We start from the raw sequence: 22,349 nt of genomic DNA, 5'->3' as shown, positions 1-22,349 counted from the left end.
TTAATTTTAAGGAGAAATAAGATTTTATAAAAAGTAAAAACGGATTGTTAATTGGTGAAAGAAGAGAATGTAAAATTACAGTACAATAAGATAGATTATAAGGACAAAATAAAGAGGGAAAGGATTTGCTGAAATATTTAACTGAATTAGAATACAAAAAAGGGAGGTGGGAGGAGGTCAAGGAAACAAGCAAATGAAAGATATATTATGTGAAGGTTTGATATGTTTTTTGCTTTTCTTTTTTCTTTTTTTTCTTTTTTTATTGTATTCTTTTTTATTGTGATACATTGTTTTGTTTTTTGTTTAATTTGGTGTTTTTCTGTTTCATGTGAAACCTTGAAAACCTCAGTAAATATTATTATTTTTTTAAAAAGGAATCCAGTATAATAACAAATCCTTAACTTCCTCCTCAGCCATCAGTCTTTTGACATAACCTGCCAACATGGCGACTCTCTTTTTATTGCTGCGTCACTCCAAAAGCCCCCACTCTTCTAGATCTCCATGAGCCAAGCCTTTGGTTATTAATTAATTTTCACAAAGTTTTTACTCATCCCGCTAATGTCAATTATGCAACGGTTCTTTCTTGGGGAGGGGTTATTAGGTAATCACATAAAAGAGCAAAAGAAAAGTCGTCCCCCCATCCAGTCCTGTTCTGACATACCGACCCTTTGATGTTTTCTTCTTGATATATTCCTGTTAAATCCAACCCGTCGCTCTACTTCACAGAGGTCACTTCAATTAGCAGTCTTAACTCCCGTTCTTCACTTGAAATATGTGCATTTGCTTCTCCTAATTGTTTATATCGAACTCCTGCAACCAGTTCGCGAAATCAGAGACAGCGTCCGGGAAAGCCAATCCACGCTGGGGCTATGTGCCTAGTGCCTTCACCCCATTCTTATGAACTCGGGGGTGATTTATGGCAACAGCAGGCAAGGCAGTGTTTCCCCATTCCCTGGGGTAAACAAGGGAGGCTGCATACTCCCATATCAGCCTCTTAATTGTCCCATGTGAGCTGGAGACATGGTATTGTCGGCCATCTTCCAATGCGCCCCTGGCGGAACCCTATTCATTTTTTATTTTATGAATATTTGGTACAAAATTCTTTCTCAAATATTTGTGTCACAAAATCGGTCTTAAGATAGCTTGGATTCTAATTACAATTCATCAAACACCCTCTCATTTGCATGACCCATATAAGAATGATTATAGTGTTAAGTTGTATTACATGACTTGCAATCACATTCCAAGGCTATTAGCACATGGTATCACACCCCTTGTTGCTTATTTGTTTTTAATAACTGAGCATACATAAGCAGAGAGTACTGCTGATGTCTCTGAGGAAAGCAAAAAGCCCTTAGAGAAAGAGAGTTGAACCTGACCAGGCAACCTAGAAAGAATTAAGGAGAAAGAGACAGCAAGAGAAGGATGGAGATATGGGCACTTTTGATTGCTCTGCTGGTGGTTCTTCTGATTCTGAACTTCAAGAAGCTGCTCTGGTCAAACAGGCATTACCCTCCAGGCCCTCCTAAGGTTCCTCTCATTGTAGTCTTGTGGAACTTTGGATGGAAGATTCATGAAGATACTCTCATTAAGGTACTTACATCTTAGTTATAATTCAGTCTGATTTCAGCAATTGCTTTATCTATTTCCCTCAACAATTGTGATATTTCAGCTTAAACAATAGCATCAAATGGTAAATGGTAAATGCCATAAGCCTCCTTTGTAAGAAACTGTAAGATATACAAATAATAGGGATAATACAAAGAATATTATTATTAATAGTGAAAAGCACAAAATCATATAAAAGTTGAAAATATGCATTAAAAACTACTGATCAAAAATATTTAATGTATACTCTTAAACTGAGGAAGGAGGAGAGAACACCCTCAAAGAAAGAATGGTTTGTGAAAATCTTGGAATATGCAGAGATGGCAAAAATTGATAAAAAATACTGATCTAGAAGCTTTTAAAGAAGATTGGAAAACATTTGCAGCCTATATAAAAAGTTATTTCCCATATGTAAAGACTACAGCATGGTTTGAAGTGTAAGGAAACAGCAGAATATATTAAGAAACATGTTGGAGAGGATGAAATTAGATACGATGGAACTTTAAAATGCAATTGTATGTAATTCAAGTTATAAACAATGATGTTGGGTGAGTGGGAAGTCACTTGTTTTGTTGAATTGGAATATAATTGTTGTATAACAAAAAAAACGTTCTAAATGGAAAAAAGAATAAAATATTATTATATTTAAAAATAGACTGACCACATAGGTCCTCAGCATTCATTCATGACAGCCTCTCAACATGGAATTAACCTGCAGGTGATATTCAGTTTCTTAAGCCTGGTGTCAGCGATGTTGCTTCACTGACAGGGAATGAGAATGCAGGCATAGAGAGCAAACATATAAGAGTGGTATGCAGAGGGAAGGGAGAAGCAGCAGGGAGCAGCCATAACTTGAGCTCTGGACATACGGAAGAAGCTGCAGAGGGGAGGGAGACTGAAGCTCTTGTGTTAAGTTGAAATATCCAACTGCAGTTTTTAAACACATCTTTCCTCTCCTCTCTTTTGACCCTGATGGTAGCTGGCAAAGCAACATGGAAATATTTTCACCCTATGGACAATACATCTACCCGTTGTAGTACTGTCTGGATTCCAAGCAGTGAAAGAAGCGCTCACTGACCACTCTGAAGACTTAGACGAGCGACCAGAGACTCCTTTCCTTAGGACTATGATAAAAGGAAAAGGTAAGTAGTGAAGAATAAGAGTTTCTCCTGGTATTTTCCCAAGAGAAAACGTTTAAAGGGCTGTCCAGAGCAAAGGTTCTCTATTATTGTTGCACTCAACAGGAAATGGGTTACCTAGGAGTGAACAACTAGGGGCTGAGGTCCTTTCAGTGCCCCCTAAAATATTTGACGGGACCACCAGGCTCCCCCTAAGTTCATGACAATTGCCATTCATGACAGTTCATGACAATTGCCATTGGGCATGAGCCTAATAATAATAATAATAATAATAATAATAATAAAAAAATAAATTTTATTTATTCCCCACCCTCCCCAGCCAACACCAGATATAAAATAATTGAGTGAAATACAACTTAAAAAACAAGATTAAAATACAACATTAAAATGCAGCCTCGTTTGAGCAGAAATTCAAAAACTTTTTGGGGATGAAAATGTCAAATCTGGTTGGGGAAAAAATCCAGACTGCTCCTATGTGGGCCAGAAAAAAGCCAGGGAAGTCCCCAAGTAGGAGTTCCATCACAGAAGGAAAAAGGGGGAAAGAAAGAGGGGGAGGGAATCAAGTTAATTCCAAGCCAAAAGCCAGGAGGAACAACTCTGTCTTACAGGCCCTGCAAAAAGAAATCAGATCCTGCAGGGCCCTGGTCTCATGAGACAGAGTGTTCCACCAGGCCAGAGCCAGTGTTGAGAAGGCCCTGGCTCTGGTTGAGGCTCATCTGACTTCCTTAGGGCTCAGGATCACTAGGATGTTGCTATTTATGGACCTTAAGGTTCTCCGTGGGGCATACCGGGAGAGGTGGTTCCGTAGGTATGAAGGTCCAAGCATCTGGTCAGTGTGTCCGGGGCCGAGTCAGTGTGGCCATCCATCAGCAGATAGCGCTGAGTGTCATCAGCATATTGGTGACAACCCAGCCAAAAGCTCCAGACAATCTGGGCAAAGGGCCGCATAAAGATGTTAAAAAGCATTGGGGAGAGGATTGCGCCCTGTGGCACTCCACACACCAAGGAGTGGCATGAGAACATCTCCTTCCCTGGCGCCACCCTCTGTCCCTGACCAGAGATAAAAGAGCACATCCATTTACGGGCTATGCTCTGTATCCCCACATGGGTGAGGCGGTGGTCCAGAAGATCATGATCAACCATGTTGAAAGCTGCTGACAAATCTAAGAGAATCAGCAGTCCCGACCCACCTCGATTCAATTGTCTACAGAGATAATCTGTTAGGGCGACCAGAGCCGTCTCGGTCCCGATACCAGGACGGATCCCGGACTGAAATAGATCTAAAGCTGATGTTTCCTCCAACCAAGCTGTTCAGCAACCGCTCTCTCAATTACCTTACTCAGATATGGAAGATTTGAAACTGGGCAGTAATTGAATTAATCTAAAGGATCTAGTGAAGTTTTCTTTAAGAGTGGACACACCACTGCTTCCTTCAGCTCCCCTGGGAATGTCCCCGTGCCAAGGGACAAATTGATAATTTCAACCAGGGGGATCCGTGCAACATCTGGGCACACCCTAATCAGCCAAGATGGGCATGGATCAAGGAGGCAAGTGGTGGGCCTACCAGCTCAGAGGAATCTATCCACATCAGCAGGGAGTATGCGATCGAAATGATCCAACACTGGACCGGAAGACTGTTGAGGGGCCTCCAGTTCTGTCACTGTATGTAAATTGGCAGGGAGGTCATGGCAGAGCAACAGGACTTTCTCTGCAAAAAAGTTCGCGAACGCCTCACAGCTGTGAATCGAATTTATGCTTAAATTTGGTTGTCCTCCTAAGGACGTTATTGACCTAATTATTCTAAAATGTTGTGCCGGGCGAGAGCTAGCGGATGCAATGGAAGCTGCAAAGTAAGATTTCTTAGCAGCTTTCATAGCCATCTCATAGGCTTTCATAAGCATCCTATAAGATGTTCTTGAAGCTCCATCATGAGTCCGTTGCCATACTTGCTCTAGCCGTCTGAGATCCCGCTTCATTTTCCGGAGCTCCTAGGTAAACCAAGGGGCCTGGTTTCAGCGGGGTTGCAGAGGGCGCTTGGGCGCAATCCTATTGATGGCCACCAAGAACCGGTTATTCCAGTCCTCGACAAGGTCATGTAATGAGTCATCAGGAGGAGCAGAGTCCTGCAAGGCCTGACGGAATCTATCAGGACCCATCAGCCTTCGTGGGCGAGCCCAAATAGGCTCGCCACCTGAGCAGGGGAGGAGTGGGAAGTCAATCTTGGCTTTCAGAGTGCATTGATCAGATCATGTCACTTCCACAGGGGGGAGTATGATCACATCTATGCCAGCACCAAAGATCAAATCCAGTGTGTGGCCTGCTTGATGAGTGGGACCCGAAACAAACTGGGAGAGCCCTAGTGTTGCCATGGAAGTCATTAGGTCCAGAGCCTGTGAGGAGGGGGCAGCATTGGCATGGACGTTGAAGTCTCCCAAAACCAATAGGCTTGGGAATTCCAAGGCCTAGCCTGCCGCCACCTCCAGCAGGTTTGACAGGGTGGCTGCCGGTGTGCTGGGTGCTCAGTACACCAGCCAGACAGCCAAGCTCTCCTTGGTGCCCCACACGAGACCAACACATTCAATGCCAGAGCTCTGAGCACATAATCATCACTGATTATGTGAGGTGGGGCTCACTTGCCCCCTTCCTCATATTTTATTCAAGTGGCACCCCTGATGGATTGCAACTAGCAAGTGCTTTGTGGAATTAGCAATTGTACTGCACTCTGGTTCGATTCAACTGCAGGTAGAAGTTTGTTGCCTGTTGCAATTGTAATGCATTTACTATCCTGGCCCTCAGTGCTGGATGAAGAGCTTGAACTCAAAGTTCTTTCTGCTGAAGGCTTTGATGCCTACATCTGTCTGAATCCTGGTAAGATGGGGGCATGGTGGTTGGAGTCTAGTCAATTGTTCAGTTTATTGCTATGAAAGGGGTTCAACTCCCCCTGAGAGAACAGGTTCATAGACTAGAGGTCTCCTGGATCCATCTTAGCTGCTAGAGGCCCAGGTGACCTTAGTGCCTTCTGCCAGCTTCAGCTAGCAAGGCAGCTTTGGCTAATAAGACAGCTAAAGTGGTTTCTGGATCAGGATAGCTTAACTACTGTCATCCATGTTCTGGTTACCTCCAGGCTGATTATAGCAATATGCTGCATTTTGGGCTGCCCTTGAAACAGTGGCTTGACTGCTCATGGGGGCAGGACATAGCCAGCATGTTATGCCACTTGCTGACAATTAGCTAAGTTCAAGGTGCTGGTTGAACAAACAGCCTATACAACTTGAGATCAATACATCCCCTTCCAATAAGCTTTTCAGTTTAGACCTTTCTTAGTTTTGCTTCTTTTCAGCCCTCGGTTCCTCTGGGAGGATGAGTGGAATGTAAATGTAATAATAAATACAGTCAAACCTCAGATCTCAAATGCCTCCATTTTGGAATGTTTTGGCTCCCAAATGCTAAAAAAACCCAGAAGTAAATGCTCTGTTTTTTTAATGTTTTCTGGAAGTGAATGTCCAACGCAGCCTCCAATTTAGTGCAGGTAGCACCTGCAACCAAACGGAAGCCATGCCTCAGTTGAACAGATTATGTTCAACAACCAAGATTTGACATAATAATAATAATAATAATAATAATAATAATAATAATAATAATACCATCCCCCTTCATGGATCACTGCCTTTCCGTGGGGAAGGGGCTTGAATAACTCAGAGAAGCTATGAGCTATTCCGTGCAGGGCCACCCAAGATGAACAGATTATAGTGGAGAGTTTTGACCAAACGTAATCCACCTGGAGCAGGAACCAGCAAGCCACTCCAGTATCCCCGCCAAGAAAACTCCAAGGGCAAAGACAACAGGCATATAAAAGTTATGACACTGGAAGATGAGCCCCTCAGGTCAGAAGGCGTACAACATGCTACTGAGGAAGAGCGGAGGACAAATACAAGTCGAAAGGTCGCTCAGTTGCGGATATGCCTGGAAGCAAAAGGAAGGTCCAATGCTTAAAAAAAAAATTGCATAGGGATCTGGAATGTAAGAACCATGAACCTGGGTAAGTTGGATGTGGTCAAAAATGAGATAGCAAGAATAAATATTGACATCCTGGGCATCAGTGAACTAAAATGGACGGGAATGGGTGAATTCAGTTTGGATGACCATCATATCTACTACTGTGGGAAAGAATCCAGTAAAAGAAATGGAGTGGCCCTCATAGTCAACAAAAGAGTGGTGAGAGCTGTACTGGGATGCAATCTCAAAAAGTCAACAAAAGAGTGTCGAAAGTTGTACTTACAACACCTTCTAGAAGTGACACCAAAGAAGAATGTTCTTCTCATTATAAGGGATTGGAATGCTAAAGTAGGGAATCAGAAGAAAAAAGGAACAAGTGGCAAGTTTGGACTTGGAGATCAAAACAAAGCAGGGCAAAGGCTATTAGAATTCTGTCAAGAAAACAAGCTGGTCATCACAAAAATGCTTTTCCAACAACACAAAAGATGACTCTATACATGGACATCACCAGATGGGCAGAATCGAAATCAGATTGATTATATTCTCGGCAGCCAAAGATGGAGAAACTCTATACAGTCAGCAAAAACAAGACCTGGAGCTGACTGTGGCTCAGATCATCAGCTTCTTATAGCAAAATTCAAGCTTAAACTGAAGAAAGTAGGAAAAACCTCTGGGCCGGTAAGATACAATCCAAATCAAATCCCTTAGGAATACACAGTGGAAGTGAGGAACAGGTTTAAGGACTTAGATTTGGTGGACAGAGTGCCTGAAGAAACTATGGATGGAGGCTCACAACATTATACAGGAGGCAGCAACGAAAACCATCCCAATGAAAAGGAAATGCAAGAAAGCAAAGTGGCTGCCCAACGAGGCCTTACAAATAGCGGGGGAGAGAAGGCAAGCAAAATGTGAGGGAGATAGTGAATGATACAGGAAATTGAATGCAGATTTCAAAAAAACAGCAGGGAGAGACAAGAAGGCCTTCTTAAATGAGCAATGCAAAGAAATAGAGGAAAGCAACAGAATGGGAAGAACCAGAGATCTGTTCAAGAAAATTGGAAATATGAAAGGAATATTTCGTACAAAGATTACCATAATAAAGGACAAAAGTGGTAAGGACGTAACAGAAGCAGAAGACATCAATAAGAGGTGGCAAGAATACACAGAGGAATTATACCAGAAAGATACGGATGGCTCGGAGTGTGGTTGCTGACCTTGAGCCAGACATCCTGGAGAGTGAAGTCAAATGGGCCTTAGAAAGCACTGCTAACAACAAGGCCAGTGGAAGTGATGGTATTCCAGCTGATGCAAACCCAGCAGACACACCTATGGTGACAGGTTACCAGGTAGATAGTACTGCTGGAGTGTTTTCTGACACTACGCTGTACAGATGCATTCTAGGCAAGCTGAATTTCATTGCTAGATGCTCAAGACCTGACATAGCTGTAAGCACTAACCTGCTTAGCAGACATGCTAACAATCCTACTGTTCAGGATTGGAAAGCTCTGAAGCGTATAGCCCGCTATTTGAAAGGGACTTTGCACTACAGGCTGGGGTTCACCAGTCAGAAGACTGGAGGTCTTGAAATCTTTGCAGATGCTAGTTTTGGAAGTGACACCACGGATGGTACAAGCACTTCTAGAGTATGCTACATGTACAACCACTGTCTGTTTGACTGGTTGTGCAAAAAGCAGACGACAGTAAGCCTAAGTTCCTGTGAAGCAGAACTCAATGCTTTGTCATTTTCACTCATGGATTGTGAATGGTTGATGCAACTGTTTAAGGACATCAGAGTTTCTGTGAAATGTCCTATACAAGTGTATCAAGACAATAGATCCTTTTTGGCTTTGCTGAACTCAGGGAGTTGCAAGCAAAGAACCAAGTACTTGCAGATTAAGCTACATCGTGCAAGAGAGTGTATTCAGAAAGGACTCATTCAAGTGTCCTACATGGCAGGAAATGAAATTCCTGCTGATCTGTTGTCTAAGGTTGTTAACAGAGAACAACTTAAGGTTTATGTACAGAGGTTGCAATTGGGTTGAACCACAGGTACTACAGGTTACACGGAAAGGGGGAGGATGTTAGGATATTTCTGTTCCACCTTAAAAAGGGAGCAGGTTGTTGTGTCACAGCCTGCATATTTCCTGTTCACAGGATGTTTTCTGTTTTGTTCTCTCTCTGTGTGCCTGAGACATCGAAGTAGCCAGTCATGTTTTTTCTTTGTTCTGACCAACGCTGAATAAAGTTGTAAATAATGCTCTCCTGAGTGCATCTTTCATTGTGCGAACTCTGCTGAAAGAGCGTGCACCAGCCTTGGAATGTGGCATGTTATTTCTGAGGCTCGTGTTGCTAATTGACTGATACTGTATCTACGGGAGATCGATGGATCGTCCGGAGACGGCGTGGGGACATGATGGCCTTTGTCTCCCTGGCAGTATCCCAACAGAGAGTGCTGTATTTAATTGGCATGTTAGAAGGCAATGCTAAAGGATGGACAATTCCTCTAATGGCAGCCAAGCACAGCACCCTCTCAAACCTGGGGGAGTTTTTGGAAACTATGGATGGAATCTTTAATGATCCCCTGCAGAATGTTTCTTCTGCACAACAACCATTAAACCTCCACCAGGGGAGTGATTCTGTCTCCACGTTATGGACTGCATTCAACTTGTTAGTTCAAAAGCTTGGGTGGCAAGCAATCAGTCAGCTTTTGGCAGCCATGTTCTTGGTGGGGTGGAACGAATTGATATTAGATGAACTGGTGAGAATGCTGCCCATGGACTCTTTGGATGACGTGGTCCGAGCTTCACTGAAGCTTGGACTGAGGCAGTAGCAGTGGAAGTTGGAGAAGAGGGGGCAAGTACGACCCAGGTTTGTGAAAAGCCACATTCCTAACATGCCTGAACAGAGAGTTGGCAGCATGCCCAGACAGGGAGACTTTCCAGAGCAGATGCAACAGGGCTCAGCAGGGAGGGGGAACCCTGGAACAGCTTGAATGGCGGGGGGGGGGGGGCAACATCGCAAATGTTGCTTTCAATGTGGGCAATCTGGACATTTGGCAAGACAGTGTCCAAGCAAGAAGAATGGGGGTTTTCTGTTTGGGGCTTGTGTCGAGGGAGGTCCAAAATCTAAGGCGGGAAACGGGAAGACCCAGTCCATGAAGGAGGCTGGCAGCTGGGAAGGAAGTCAGTAAAGAGCCCTCGGATTGAAAAAACGGTTCCTGGGATCGTGGTGCCAGTGACACTACAACTCCCAGACAGCTGCAGGGTGCAGGTCCAGGGACTCATAGACTCAGGGACTTCCCTGGACTTTTAAGACTCAGACTTGTGGAGCAGCAGAAGCTGGGCGCGCAGCGACAAGAAGCCCCAGTGGAAGTGCAACTAACTGATGGCAGGCCATTGGTGGGGAGGCAAGTTGCCTATGCCACATGGCCAATGGGGGTGGAGTTGTCAGGCCACAAGGAGACAATGATGTTTCACATCACCAAGTTAGCTCACAAAGCATGATCCAGTAATAGCATGGGGGAAGTGTTCTTTAACGTTTGGGTTCGAAGCGCCAATAGAGGTAGGAGCCAAGGGGGCATAGGTAGGGGGGGCAACTCATGGGGGGGGGAGAGATCCATACCCCCACAGTATAAGGCCTATAGGGATGCGTTCTGTGAAAAAGGAGGCAGATACGTTACCCACCCCACAGACCTCATGACTGCAAAATAGACTTGGTGCCTGGTGCCAAGATACCCACCTATACCCATCTATATTCCATGTCGGAAGCAGAATTAGCCAATTTGTGGGAGTTTCTGAAGAAGAACTTGGAACGTGAGTTTATTAGGCTGTCATGAGCACCTCGTGGGTCACCAGTGTTCTTTGTGAACAAGAAAGACACCCCAGAAAGATGTCTCGTGGTGATCTACAGAAAAACCAACAGCCTCATGATTCCTAGTCATAACCTCTTGCCACATATTGGTGACCTGCTGGAGAAGTTAAGGTCGGTGAAATTTTTTCCAAGCTGGACCTGAGGGGGGCATACAATTTGATACATGTGAGACAAGGAGACAAGTGGAAAATGGCTTATAATACTAGATTTGGAAGCTTTGAATACTTAGTTATGCCTTTGGGGCTACAATTGGGCACAGCCACATGCCAGGTGTTCATCAATCATGTACTGGCAGATTTATTGGAGAATAGTTTTGTGTTACCTAGATGACGTGCTGATCTACTCTGAGAACCCAGAAGAGCACGTGTGACATGTGACGGAGGTGCGGCATAGACTAAGGACACACCACCTCTATGTGAAATTGGAAAAGGGCCAGTTTCATGTCAAGGGGGTGGAATTTGGGGTTATCACATCTCTCCTGAAGGGGTGTACATGGACCTAGCCAAGGTGCAGGCAGTGTTAGATTGGCAGAAGCCAGACTAAGAAAGACGCACAGAGATTCTTAAGCTTTGCTAATTATTACCACAAGTTCGTGCCCAATTATTCTTGGCTCATGGCTTTCCTTGCAGACTGCTTGAGGAGCAAGAAGCCGTTCTTCTGGACAGAGGAGGCACAAGATGCGTTTGAGAAGCTCAAGATGCGTTTGAGAAGCAGTGGAGGAGTACCTGCACCACACAGATCCACATCGGCCAATGGTGGTGGAGAGGGGTGTGTCAGAAAGTGCCATAGGAGCTGTGTTGCTACAAGAAGACCGTAATGGAGATTTGAGGTTGTGTGCCTTCCACTCCCAAAAGTTGAACGCTTCAGAACGGAATTACACCATTTGGGAGAGAGAATTGCTCACCATAAAAGAAGCGCTGAGACATTTCCTCAAAAGGAGTACAACACCAAGTGGAGATACACAGACGACAAGAACTTAGAACACTGGCAAATGGCGAGGCATCTGAACCAGAGGCAAATTAGATTGGCACATTTTTTTTGCTCTTTTTGACTAACGAATCTGATACACGCCGGGGCACCAGAACCAGAGGGCGGATGTCCTGTCCCGGAAGCTGGAGTACCTGGAGGGGGAGTCAGCCACCGGGCTGAGACATATTCTGAAACCGGAACAGTTACAGCAGGTGGCAGCACCTGTAGCTGAAACCGCAGACTTCAAGATACAGATGGAAGTGGATTGAATAGTACTCTTCCAATCCTGTATGATGACTTTATCTCCCCCCCAAAAAATTCCAACTATTCTTCCATGTTTAAAAACAATAAATCCATCATTTTTTTTTTAAAAGGAAACTCTCCTCTGTAGTCTTTTATTTTAAAATAATCCATAGATATTTATTTGCATATTCATTATTTTACACCCAGTTGTATATCTTGGATGGCATTTCCTGTAGGGACATTTAGCAAGAGAAAAAGAAAAGAACTTCCATTTCTACCACTTCCATTCTTTTCCCAACAGCATCACCAGAAGCTTGATAGATTTTCCTTGTAAATTCCCTCCAATTTGTACCCAGAATCCTTTCTGCATCATCTTGTAATTCTTTGCTTTAGAGAGACTAAGCAGCTCTTACATGCAAGGATATGAACTTCAGTAAACATTGTTCTGAGATGGCAACTTTTTACATTGATTTCTGCAAGTAATAATTTCTCATTGATTTTCCATAGGTATTGTATTATCAAATGGCCACACCTGGAGGCAACAGAGACAGTTTGGTGTAGTTACTATGCGGAAGCTGGGGTTGGGGAAGAAAGGCATGGAGCACCAAATAGCAGAGGAGGCTCATCAGCTCGTGGAGGTTTTTGCACGTTCAAAGGGTATGTGATGCTAGGTGATGGTCCTGAGCTGGCGTATGAAGATTAATTTGTGTACTACTTCTGTCCATTTTAGGAAGGAATGTGATATGTTTTTCTTGGTTCTAAAGGAGATCCCAGCAGTTTCTCTTGGCCACCATAAAATCCCACTGTCAGTATGAACAGGAGCAGCTGAACTAACATTAGTTTAATTTTATTTTGCAGGACAGCCACTTGATCCCTCCATGCCCATCACTAATTCAGTCTCCAACGTGATATGTGCTGTGGCTTTTGGGCACCGGTTTGCTCTTGAGGATGAAAGGTTCCAGAAGCTGATAGAAGCCATAGAATTTATCCTACAATTTGTATGTAGCTTTTTTCATAGTGTGAGTAGTCATTTTCTTTTTTTTTATAATAATTTTTATTCAAATTTCCATTATACAAATTTAGCCTATTACAAATTTTTCACAAATTTCAACTTTTTGGACTTCCATCAGCTTCTCTGCAAATCATCCATATTTTTTTACATACTTTACGCATTCCCAATATATAGTATTGCCTTTTAGCGTACCCTTACTATCCTGCTTCTTTTTAACAATATTTCTCTGACTTTCACAAAGCTTCTTTAAATCCCACTAGCGTTGTTTGTTCATCACATATACTTTCCAGATATTCTGTAAATTTTCCCCAGTCCTCAATGAACTTGTGATCCTGTTGGTATCTAATCTTCCCAGTTAGTTTGTCCAACTTTGCGTAGTCCATAAGCTTCATTCTCCACTCTTCAAGGGTCGGTAGTTCCTCCTGTTTCCATTTCTGAGCCATTAAAATTCTTGCTGCTGTCACTGCGTATGGAAAAAGCTTAAAGTCCCTTCTATTTATCTCACATCCTGTTATTCCTAATAGAAAGGCTTCTGGTTTCTTTACAAATGTATATTTCAACATCTTTTTCAATTCATTATATGTCATCTCCCAGAAACCCTTCACTTTTTTACATTCCCACCACATATGATAAAATGATCCTTCTTTTTCTTTACATTTCCAACACTTATTACATGTTTTAAACATTTTTGCTAACTTAACCGGTGTTATATACCATCTATATACCGTTTTCATAGTATTTTCCTTTAACGCAGTACATGCTATAAATTTTTTATTTTCATTCCATACTTTTTCCCAGTCCTCCAATTGTATATTATATCCAAAATCTCTGGCCCAGTGTATCATAACCGACTTTACTTCCTCATCCATCATATACCATTCCAACAACATCTTATACATTTTTGACAGTATCTTGTAATCATTATTTATTATCTCCCTTTCAAATTTCAAAACCTTTTCTGCACTCTCTTTGAAATCCTTTTTGAACATTTCATTTACCTGGAAATAATACAACCAATCAAATACATATTCTTTCACTTGTTCATATGGTTTCATTTTCCATTTTCCTTCTTCATTAATTATCAATTCTCCATATGTAACCCAACTCCCTCTCATATTGATTTTCTTTACACTCATAATTATTGGAATCATCTGAAATAAGAATAACATCTTTTGCAGCACACTCATTTTAATCGTTGCGATTCTTCCCCAGAAAAAGAGTTTCATCCTTCCCCACACCTCCAGATCTTTTTTAATCTCATTCCACACCGGTATATAATTGGTGAGTAGTCCTTTTCATTTCTACTATGCCAAAGAGGTCTCCCTAAATACCACAAATCAGTATTTTGAAATTGATCTGAGATAAGGGCCACTTACTGTCTCACAACCTGATCAATTTCTCATGATTACCATTGAGATTTTTTTAAAAAAGGAGTAGGAAGAATTTGTCCACTACAGAAGACTCTTTGGAGGAAAGATGGGATAAAAATGGAACAGTGACCTTCAGAACAGGTCATCAAGAGCCCACCAAAGGGGACAGAGGTGAACAAAATAATCTTCTCAAGAAGGCAATTAGATAGTTTTGTTGCCATCATTGAAAACTAAATGTATCTACTCTCTAGCGACTTAGCAAAGACAAGGTGAGGCTCCTGCAGCCAGCCTTGGCTGGAAGTTTTTAAACGTAAGAGAGACCTGCAACTCAAGCACTGTCCCTACTGCTAAGGAAAGCAGCTCCCTTCTGTATGACCCAACTAAACCCTTTTTCCAAACTTAAGTTCAGTTCTCCACATTTCTACATACATTCCTGATCTTTTAAAAAAAAGGACTCATGAAACTTCATCAGCATTTTTCTGCTAATTTGTCCTAATGCACACATTTATTTGCAATTTTGCGCAATATACACATTTCTGCAAAGCAGTATATTGTAGGACTGTATATCATTTGCATTTCCATTTTTGTAAGCATCACTTGACTGAGAAACTACAGGCAAATTTATATCAGCATTCAAGGTACATTTTGCAAAAAGGAATTTTATTACCGTGAGCAGTTTCTGCGCTCTGGGCACAGTACTAAGCCTAAAATTTCAGATTAAAACTGCAGAATGGAAGGAAAGGAGGACCTTTTTCTGCCTCCTCACTTCCAGCTTTCATATCTCAGTTTTTAACATTGCTTTATATTAGTCCAATTTTTATTTTCTAGCTCCTTATGTATTCAGAAAATGTAAGTAATTGATCTTTAATGAGAAAACAAGGAACGAGAAAAAACATCCTTCTTCAAGATTTAGTTTTTGTAATGAAAGATCAGAATTACTTGACTGGCAAAGTGGAAGATTTAATAAATACAACTAAAAAATTTTAAAAATGGAGAAGTGTACATTTTGAACGATGGCTGTCTTTCCATTTGTGTATTAGGCAAATTTGCTTTTAAATGTGAACTTACCTGAATTCCCCCCACACCCACCTACCATAAAAGGCCACTAACTTGTTCCAGGAGGGGTCCCCTGATTGTGCCCAGTTTTGGAATGATGCCTGGGAGCTGGAAAAATATTTTCGGCCATAGTTTTCTTTCACATTTTCAGCTAGGGATAAATCACAGAATCCAATCACTGGGAGATTCCAGAAAAGCGATAGACACCCTTCCTTCTTCTTAGTGAGAAACTAATATGCTAGCCTTGAAGAAGAATGCAGATCATGTTTTTTAAAGTGCTAACCCAAAGCACAAAGGGTGTGACCAAGCTTCCTCATGGTAATGGCAGCATTTCTGCTATCTTTCCTTTAGCTTTGTGAAATGCTCCCATGGCTCATGAAACATATCCCAGGGCCCCACAAGAAGGCCTTATCCTGCATGAAGATGGTGCTTTCATTTGCAAAGGAGGAGATAGAGAAGCATAAGGAGAATCAGTCTCTGCATGATCCACAGGATCTCATTGATTTCTATCTATTTCAAATGGAAAAAGTAAGTATCAGCTTTGAAGCTGACTACTGCTCATCCAAGGAATCATTACATTCCCTGTTATAAGTGAATACTAATCTCTTGCCTGGAAACCAGCATCTTTTTTCCTGAATCTCAGTTGAAAATGGCACTGAATTCCCACCAAATATTTCTCATAGTCAATTTAGTTGCTAAAGTGAGTTGACATCCATCCATTAGCATTGTTAAAAATGTGAGTGGAAAGAGGTGGAAACCTAAGTGTGTTAAGAGGTCTTGCCTATATAGCATTCCCTCTGTACATAAATTTCTTTGGATTGATGTTCATCTGACATTCAAATGTGGACTGAGAAAACAGAAAATCCTAAAACAATGCTCTTAAACTAGAGTATGACTTCAAATTCCTGTCTCATCTATCTTCATGTACTAGAAAGGACAAATGGAAATTCATCTTTCACTCTCTGAACAATGCTTATCACGATGACAAACGAATGGTGAAATATGTTTAGTGTTAAATACCATATTTCACCATAATTTTCACATTTTTATGCCAATTATTCCTTTCAAAAAAAGGGTGGTGTGACGATTATTTGGTGAAAAACCAAGGCACGACCCTTATGTGAGGAAACTGTTTTTATTAAGAAACATAATTATGTTTCTATTGCTTATTACTTGTTACTAACTGTTTTTGGTGTGATTAGGATTCATGGAATACGCATGAACAGGTAAAGGTAAAAGGTGATTCAAATTGGGGTAAGGCAAATTCATGCACGCTTAGAATGCCCTGTGACTGTTATATGGTGAATTCTTTGGGACTAATTTTAGGGCTTGAAAAAAAGGAGCTTGACTATTATGTGGTGGTGACCATTAGGCAGTGAAATATGGTAGCACACATTTTGAACATCTGCTGCCAGAGTGTCCATTGGAGCCTTCTCTTCATGCCAGCAATGGGTTATTATGCCCACCCACAGATCCTGAAATCTAGCACCAGCAGCTACTGCTATATACAGAGGAGAGTGGGGGTGGGGGTTTCTTATCAAAACCAGCTATGAAGCAGAGGGCCAGCCTACCCACGAGGCAGGATGTGGCAGCTGCCTTGGGCAGTGGAATGCCAACAGGAGGCATCTCTGGGGATGTGCTGCCTAGCCAGCTGCTAGTGGAGAAGCAAAGGGAGCAGCTTCTGGCAAGATTTCAACAAAATCTTTCAAGATCTCCCCCAGCCCCCAGTTGCTGTTGCCACTTTGTGGGCACTGCTGTGCAACCCAGGTAAGGCAGGCAGCAGCAACAGTACAGCGGTGGTGACAACACCTTCCCATTTCACCTCAGGCGATGTAAGAGGACACCCCACCCCTCATGAGGCATGTGGGGGTGGTATGTTAATAAATGTGTGTGAGGGGGAAATAAAGTAAGTGCTGAAGGACAGAATGTAATGCATGTAAATGACATGTCACTTTCCCCATTTTCAACACCAGAGCAAGAATGACCCAGAGTCCACCTATGATGAAGAAAACTTGGCCCAGTGCATTTTTGACCTCTTTGTAGCAGGGACAGAGACAACCACCAGTTCTCTGAAATGGGCGCTTCTCCTCCTGGCAAGTCATCCAGATATCCAAGGTGATAGAGGAGAGCCAGGGCTTCTCTTGATCACTAGGGTGGAGCATAATTCTTTAAAGCTTTCATATTGGAAAGAGTTAAAAGTGAGCTTATGATGTAAGTTTTGGAAGCCATGTAAGTTTTGGAAGCTCTTTGGAGGACCAGGTGAGCTGAAAATGCAAGAAACTGGGACTCATTCACAGAGATTTATGGAATGTGTTCAAGGGAATTAAATGTCCATCTGAAATAAAATGCAGTATTCACAGTAAACCTTCTGTTTCCATCATTCTCTTCAGATAAAATGCACAAGGAAATAGAAGATGTCATAGGTTCTACTCACTCAATCTGCTATCAAGATAAGAAGAAACTGCCCTACACTAATGCTGTGATTCATGAAATTCAGCGCTTTAAATATGTCCTTTTTTTTGGGTTACCTAGGCAATGTACAAAGGATTTGAAGCTGCATGGTTTTCTCATTCCCAAGGTATAACAGTGTGATATAGCTGCACTCCTGTAGCCCAAGAGCAAAGAGCAGCAGAAGGTTGCATATTGAGAGATGCTGCCAGGCATACAGGAACTTCCTGTCTAGTCAAAAATCTGAAGGGCAAGAGCAGGAGCTCCATCTGCAGACATGTCTCACCATTGGCAAGTGCCATTCCATGGGGCAATTGTGGCAGGGGAGGAGCCTGAAGTATCCAGAGGTCTCAGCCTGGTTGTGAGCTTTCATTTTAAAAGAGGTGGCAGAAAGTCCTCTTGTGTTCCTGCCTGTGCAGAAAGTATTTTAAGGTGAAGAATACAAAACCACCCCCATATATATATATTTGCTTTCGTAGATTTTCACGGGTACAGGAATGCAGGTTTTGGTGTCCTCGGGTGTCTTCCCGTGTAAAAGTTGGGGTGTCTAGGCAACGTTTCGACGAGGTCTCACTCGTCATCTTCAGGCTGGTGCTTTCGGCTTCTTGTTACTGGAACAGATATATCTGTATCTGGAACAGATATATATCACATATATCATCTTGTATCTGGAACAGATATATATCACATGTCTCTGCAAAGATTAGTCTTTGTGGGACAATCCAGAAATGTGTTGATTTGAATGCATTCCAAGTCACTTGTTTCTTATTTGCAGGGGACTATTATTGTTCCCGATCTGCGCTCTGTTCTTCTTGATCCAACACGATGGGAGACACCTGCAGAGTTCAACCCAAATCATTTTTTGGACAAGGATGGACAATTTGTGAACAGAGAAGAATATCTGCCATTTGGTGCAGGTAAATGCAGAAGACCAAGCTATGTTGTGATCTGTAGATATGCTTACTGGTCTGCTTCTAGGAAATGACATAAGCAGCAGCACATGAGGGAGTGGGCCGGAGCAGAAGCAGCGTCTTTCTGCCTGAGGTGGCAGCGCTGGTCAGCAGAATGGGGCAGGGAGTGGCAAGTTAAGGGGATCCACACGTGCACATACAGTTATGTGGCCTCCATCTGGACCTCCCTACATTTGTCACCCCCTTCATGGATCACTGCCTTGCCGTGGCGAAGGGGCTTAAATAACTCAGAGAAGCTATGAGCTATGCCGTGCAGGGCCACCCAAGATGGACAGGTCATAGTGGAGAGTTTTGACCAAACGTGATCCACCTGGAGCAGGAAACGGCAAGCCACTCCAGTATCCCTGCCAAGAAAACTCCATGGACAAAGGCAACAGGCATATAAAAGTTATGACGCTGGAAGATGAGCCCCTCAGGTCGGAAGGCGTCCAACATGCTACTGAGGAAGAGCGGAGGACAAGTACAAGTGTACGAGCCGTCCATATCTTTCTGGTATAATTCCTCTGGGTATTCTTGCTATCTCTTCTTGATGTCTTCTGCTTCTGTTAGGCCCTTACCACTTTTGTCCTTTATTATGGTAATCTTTATACGAAATGTTCCTTTCATATCTCCAATTTTCTTGAACAGATCTCTTTTTCTTCCCTTACTGTGGTTTTCCTCTATTTTTTGCATTGCTCTTTTAAGAAGTCCTTCTTGTCTCTCCTTGCTATTTTTTGGAAATCTGCATTCAATTTCCTGTATCTTTCACTATCTCCCTCGCATTTTGCATGCCTTCTCTTCCCTGCTATTTGTAAGGCCTTGTTGGACAGCCTTTGCATTCTTGTATTTCCTTTTCATTGGGATGGTTTTCGTTGCTGCCTCCTGTATAATGTTGGGAGCCTCCATCCATAGTTTCTTCAGGCACTCTGTCCACCAAATCTAAATCCTTAAACCTGTTCCTCACTTCCACTGTGTATTCATAAGGGATTTGATTTAGATTGTATCTTACCGGCCCAGTGGTTTTTCCTACTTTCTTCAGTTTAAGCTTGAATTTTGCTATAAGAAGCTGATGATCTGAGCCACAGTCAGCTGCAGGTCTTGTTTTTGCTGACTGTATAGAGCTTCTCCATCTTTGGCTGCAGAGAATATAATCAATCTGATTTTGTTGCTGCCCATCTGGTGATGTCCATGTGTAGAGTCGTTTCTTGTGTTGTTGGAAAAGCGTGCTTGTGATGACCAGCTTGTTCTCTTGACAGAACTCTATTAGCCTTTGCCCTGCTTCATTTTGTTCTCCAAGGCCAAACTTGCCAGTCGTTCCTTTTATCTCTTGATTCCCTACTTTAGCATTCCAATCCCCTATAATAGAAGAACATCCTTGTTTGGTGTCACTTCTATAAGGTGTTGTAAGTCTTCATAGAATTGGTCAATTTCAGTTTCTTTAGCACCAGTGGTTGGTGCATAAACTTGGATTACTGTGATGTTAAAAGGTCTGCCTTGGATTCGTATCGAGATCATTCTATCATTTTTGAGATTGCATCCCAGTACAGCTCTCACCACTCTTTTGTTGACTATGAGGGCCACTCCATTTCTTTTACGGGATTCTTGCCCACAGTAGTAGATATGATGGTCATCCAAACTGAATTCGCCCATTCCTGTCCATTTTAGTTCACTGATGCCCAGGATGTCAATATTTATTCTTCCCATCTCATTTTTGACCACATCCAGCTTACCCAGGTTCATGGTTCTTACATTCCAGGTTCCTATGCAATATTTTTCTTTACAGCATTGGACTTTCCTTTCGCTTCCAGGCATATCCACAACTGAGAGTCCTTTCGGCTTTGGCCCAGCCGCTTCATCAGCTCTGAATCTATCTGTACTTGTCCTCTGCTCTTCCTCAGTAGCATGTTGGACGCCTTCCGACCTGAGGGGCTCATCTTCCAGCGTCATAACTTTTATATGCCTGTTGCCTTTGTCCATGGAGTTTTCTTGGCAGGGATACTGGAGTGGCTTGCCGTTTCCTGCTCCAGGTGGATTACGTTTGGTCAAAACTCTCCACTATGACCTGTCCATCTTGGGTGCCCTGCTTGGCATACTTCATAGCTTGTTTGAGTTATGCAAGCCCCTTCGCCACGGCAAGGTAGTGATCCATGAAGGGGTTACTTCTCCTACTCTGAAATCAAAAGAATATTGTTCCTGAAGAAATTCAGCAGACATCATCACTGCTAACTTACAAATTCTCCAAAGTTGAGATTCATGTGCTTTTCCATAGAGCATTCAGAAATCTAGTTCCTACCAATGTGAGATAAGTCTGACAGGAAGATTACTTTATGCTCTTAACCCCTTTCTTCATTGCTGATTTGGACAGTTGACAAAAGTTTTCCTTTCATTTTTTTAAGTCAAGTTTTAGTGAAAGTTTTATACATAAGACACAATATACATCATGACAATCTAAAAAGGAAAATAGAAAAAAGATGAGGAAGGGAAGAAAAGAAAGAAAAGAAGAAAAGCAAATTACCTCTGTCAAAATTAAATATTCACCCTTATTCTACAGACAGAAAAGTGAGCCCTCCCAGCTCCCACTTGGGACCTAGACCCTCTTCCCCCGGTTTCTAGCCCTTCATTTTCAATCCATCCCCTTCCTCAGTGTATTTTCCTTGATATGAGATAGGGAACTTCAAATTACAGAACAAAACATAAGTATAACAAGAAGAAGGAAAGGTTAGCACTGACCAGGCTGGGAAATTGACAGAGCCTTGATGATTTTGCTATCCTATCTATGTCTAGTTTTCCAAAGTATTAAGGAGAATGTTTATAACTACAAAGCAATGAACACGGGAAAGTAAATTCTTGCTCACTTGCTGTCTTTCACTTGTCCCATCCTCAGGGTCTCGCATATGTTTGGGAATGCAGCTGGCAAAGATCGAAATATTCATCTTCCTGACGAGCATGCTGAGGGCATTCAGCTTCAAGCTACCAGAAGGAGTCAAAGAGCTCAATCAAGAGGCTACAGTAGGGGCTACAGCACATCCCCAGCCTTATAAACTCTGTGCTGTTCCCCGTTGCAACACATAAGAAAATAGGAAAATATTAGGGGCTGCACCCCTGCTTCCTCCACTTAGCGACCCCTTGGCCACTCTTGACACATGAACCCCCTAGCATTTCCCCTTCCCTTCCCATCTCATCCCATGCAACTACTGAGGTCTCTTTTCACCTTTGCAGCTCCATTTCTGAAGCCACTTCTCTCTTATCTTCTGCAGCTCTGCTTTGCATCCATTTCCCCCTTCACCCCATCTCCTCCTTTTCTTCAGGCCCTTTCATGCCCCTGTTTTCATCTTCATCCCTCTCCCAATGCCTCCTTACTCCCTCCTTTTTGACAACTTTCCTTTGCATCCCCATTCTTACTCTCACACCCTTTCCGCCTCCCCTCTACTTTCCTCAAATCTCCCTTACACACACATTCCCACACCTCCTTCTCTCTCCTGCTTCTGTAGCCCCCTTTCAACCCACACTCCATGCTATGTTATTGTACCTTTAAGATGAGCAGACTACTAAGAGCAGGACTGTCAGTTTGTCCAGTTGAAGAAAGTTAAGTTCTTTTGATGGATACTGTACATGTATGCTTGTTAATAAAATATCTCTTCTAAATCAGTACATTGAACCCAGAACTTCACGTTGAGGACAAGACATG

General features: G+C 42.6%; 1 protein-coding gene across 1 annotated transcript; it reads left to right on the top strand.

Annotated features, from left to right (window-relative positions):
* Nucleotides 1-1,306: 1,306 nt before the first annotated feature.
* LOC309342216 (cytochrome P450 2J2-like) lies at nucleotides 1,307-22,309 on the top strand. The gene is made up of 9 exons (XM_081862614.1): nucleotides 1,307-1,593; nucleotides 2,588-2,750; nucleotides 12,333-12,482; nucleotides 12,684-12,844; nucleotides 15,615-15,791; nucleotides 17,237-17,378; nucleotides 17,654-17,841; nucleotides 18,487-18,628; nucleotides 21,546-22,309. Exons 1-9 carry the CDS (start codon nucleotides 1,426-1,428, stop codon nucleotides 21,731-21,733), a joined length of 1,479 nt encoding a protein of 492 aa, XP_081718740.1. The 5' UTR covers nucleotides 1,307-1,425; the 3' UTR covers nucleotides 21,734-22,309.
* Nucleotides 22,310-22,349: the final 40 nt, after the last annotated feature.

Source organism: Podarcis erhardii (genome assembly GCF_964252035.2).
Source record: "Podarcis erhardii genome assembly, chromosome: 5".
Classification (NCBI taxonomy): Eukaryota; Metazoa; Chordata; class Lepidosauria; order Squamata; family Lacertidae; genus Podarcis; species Podarcis erhardii.
The sequence above is the reverse complement of the archived record's forward strand: the minus strand, read 5'-3'. Positions and strand labels throughout refer to the sequence as shown.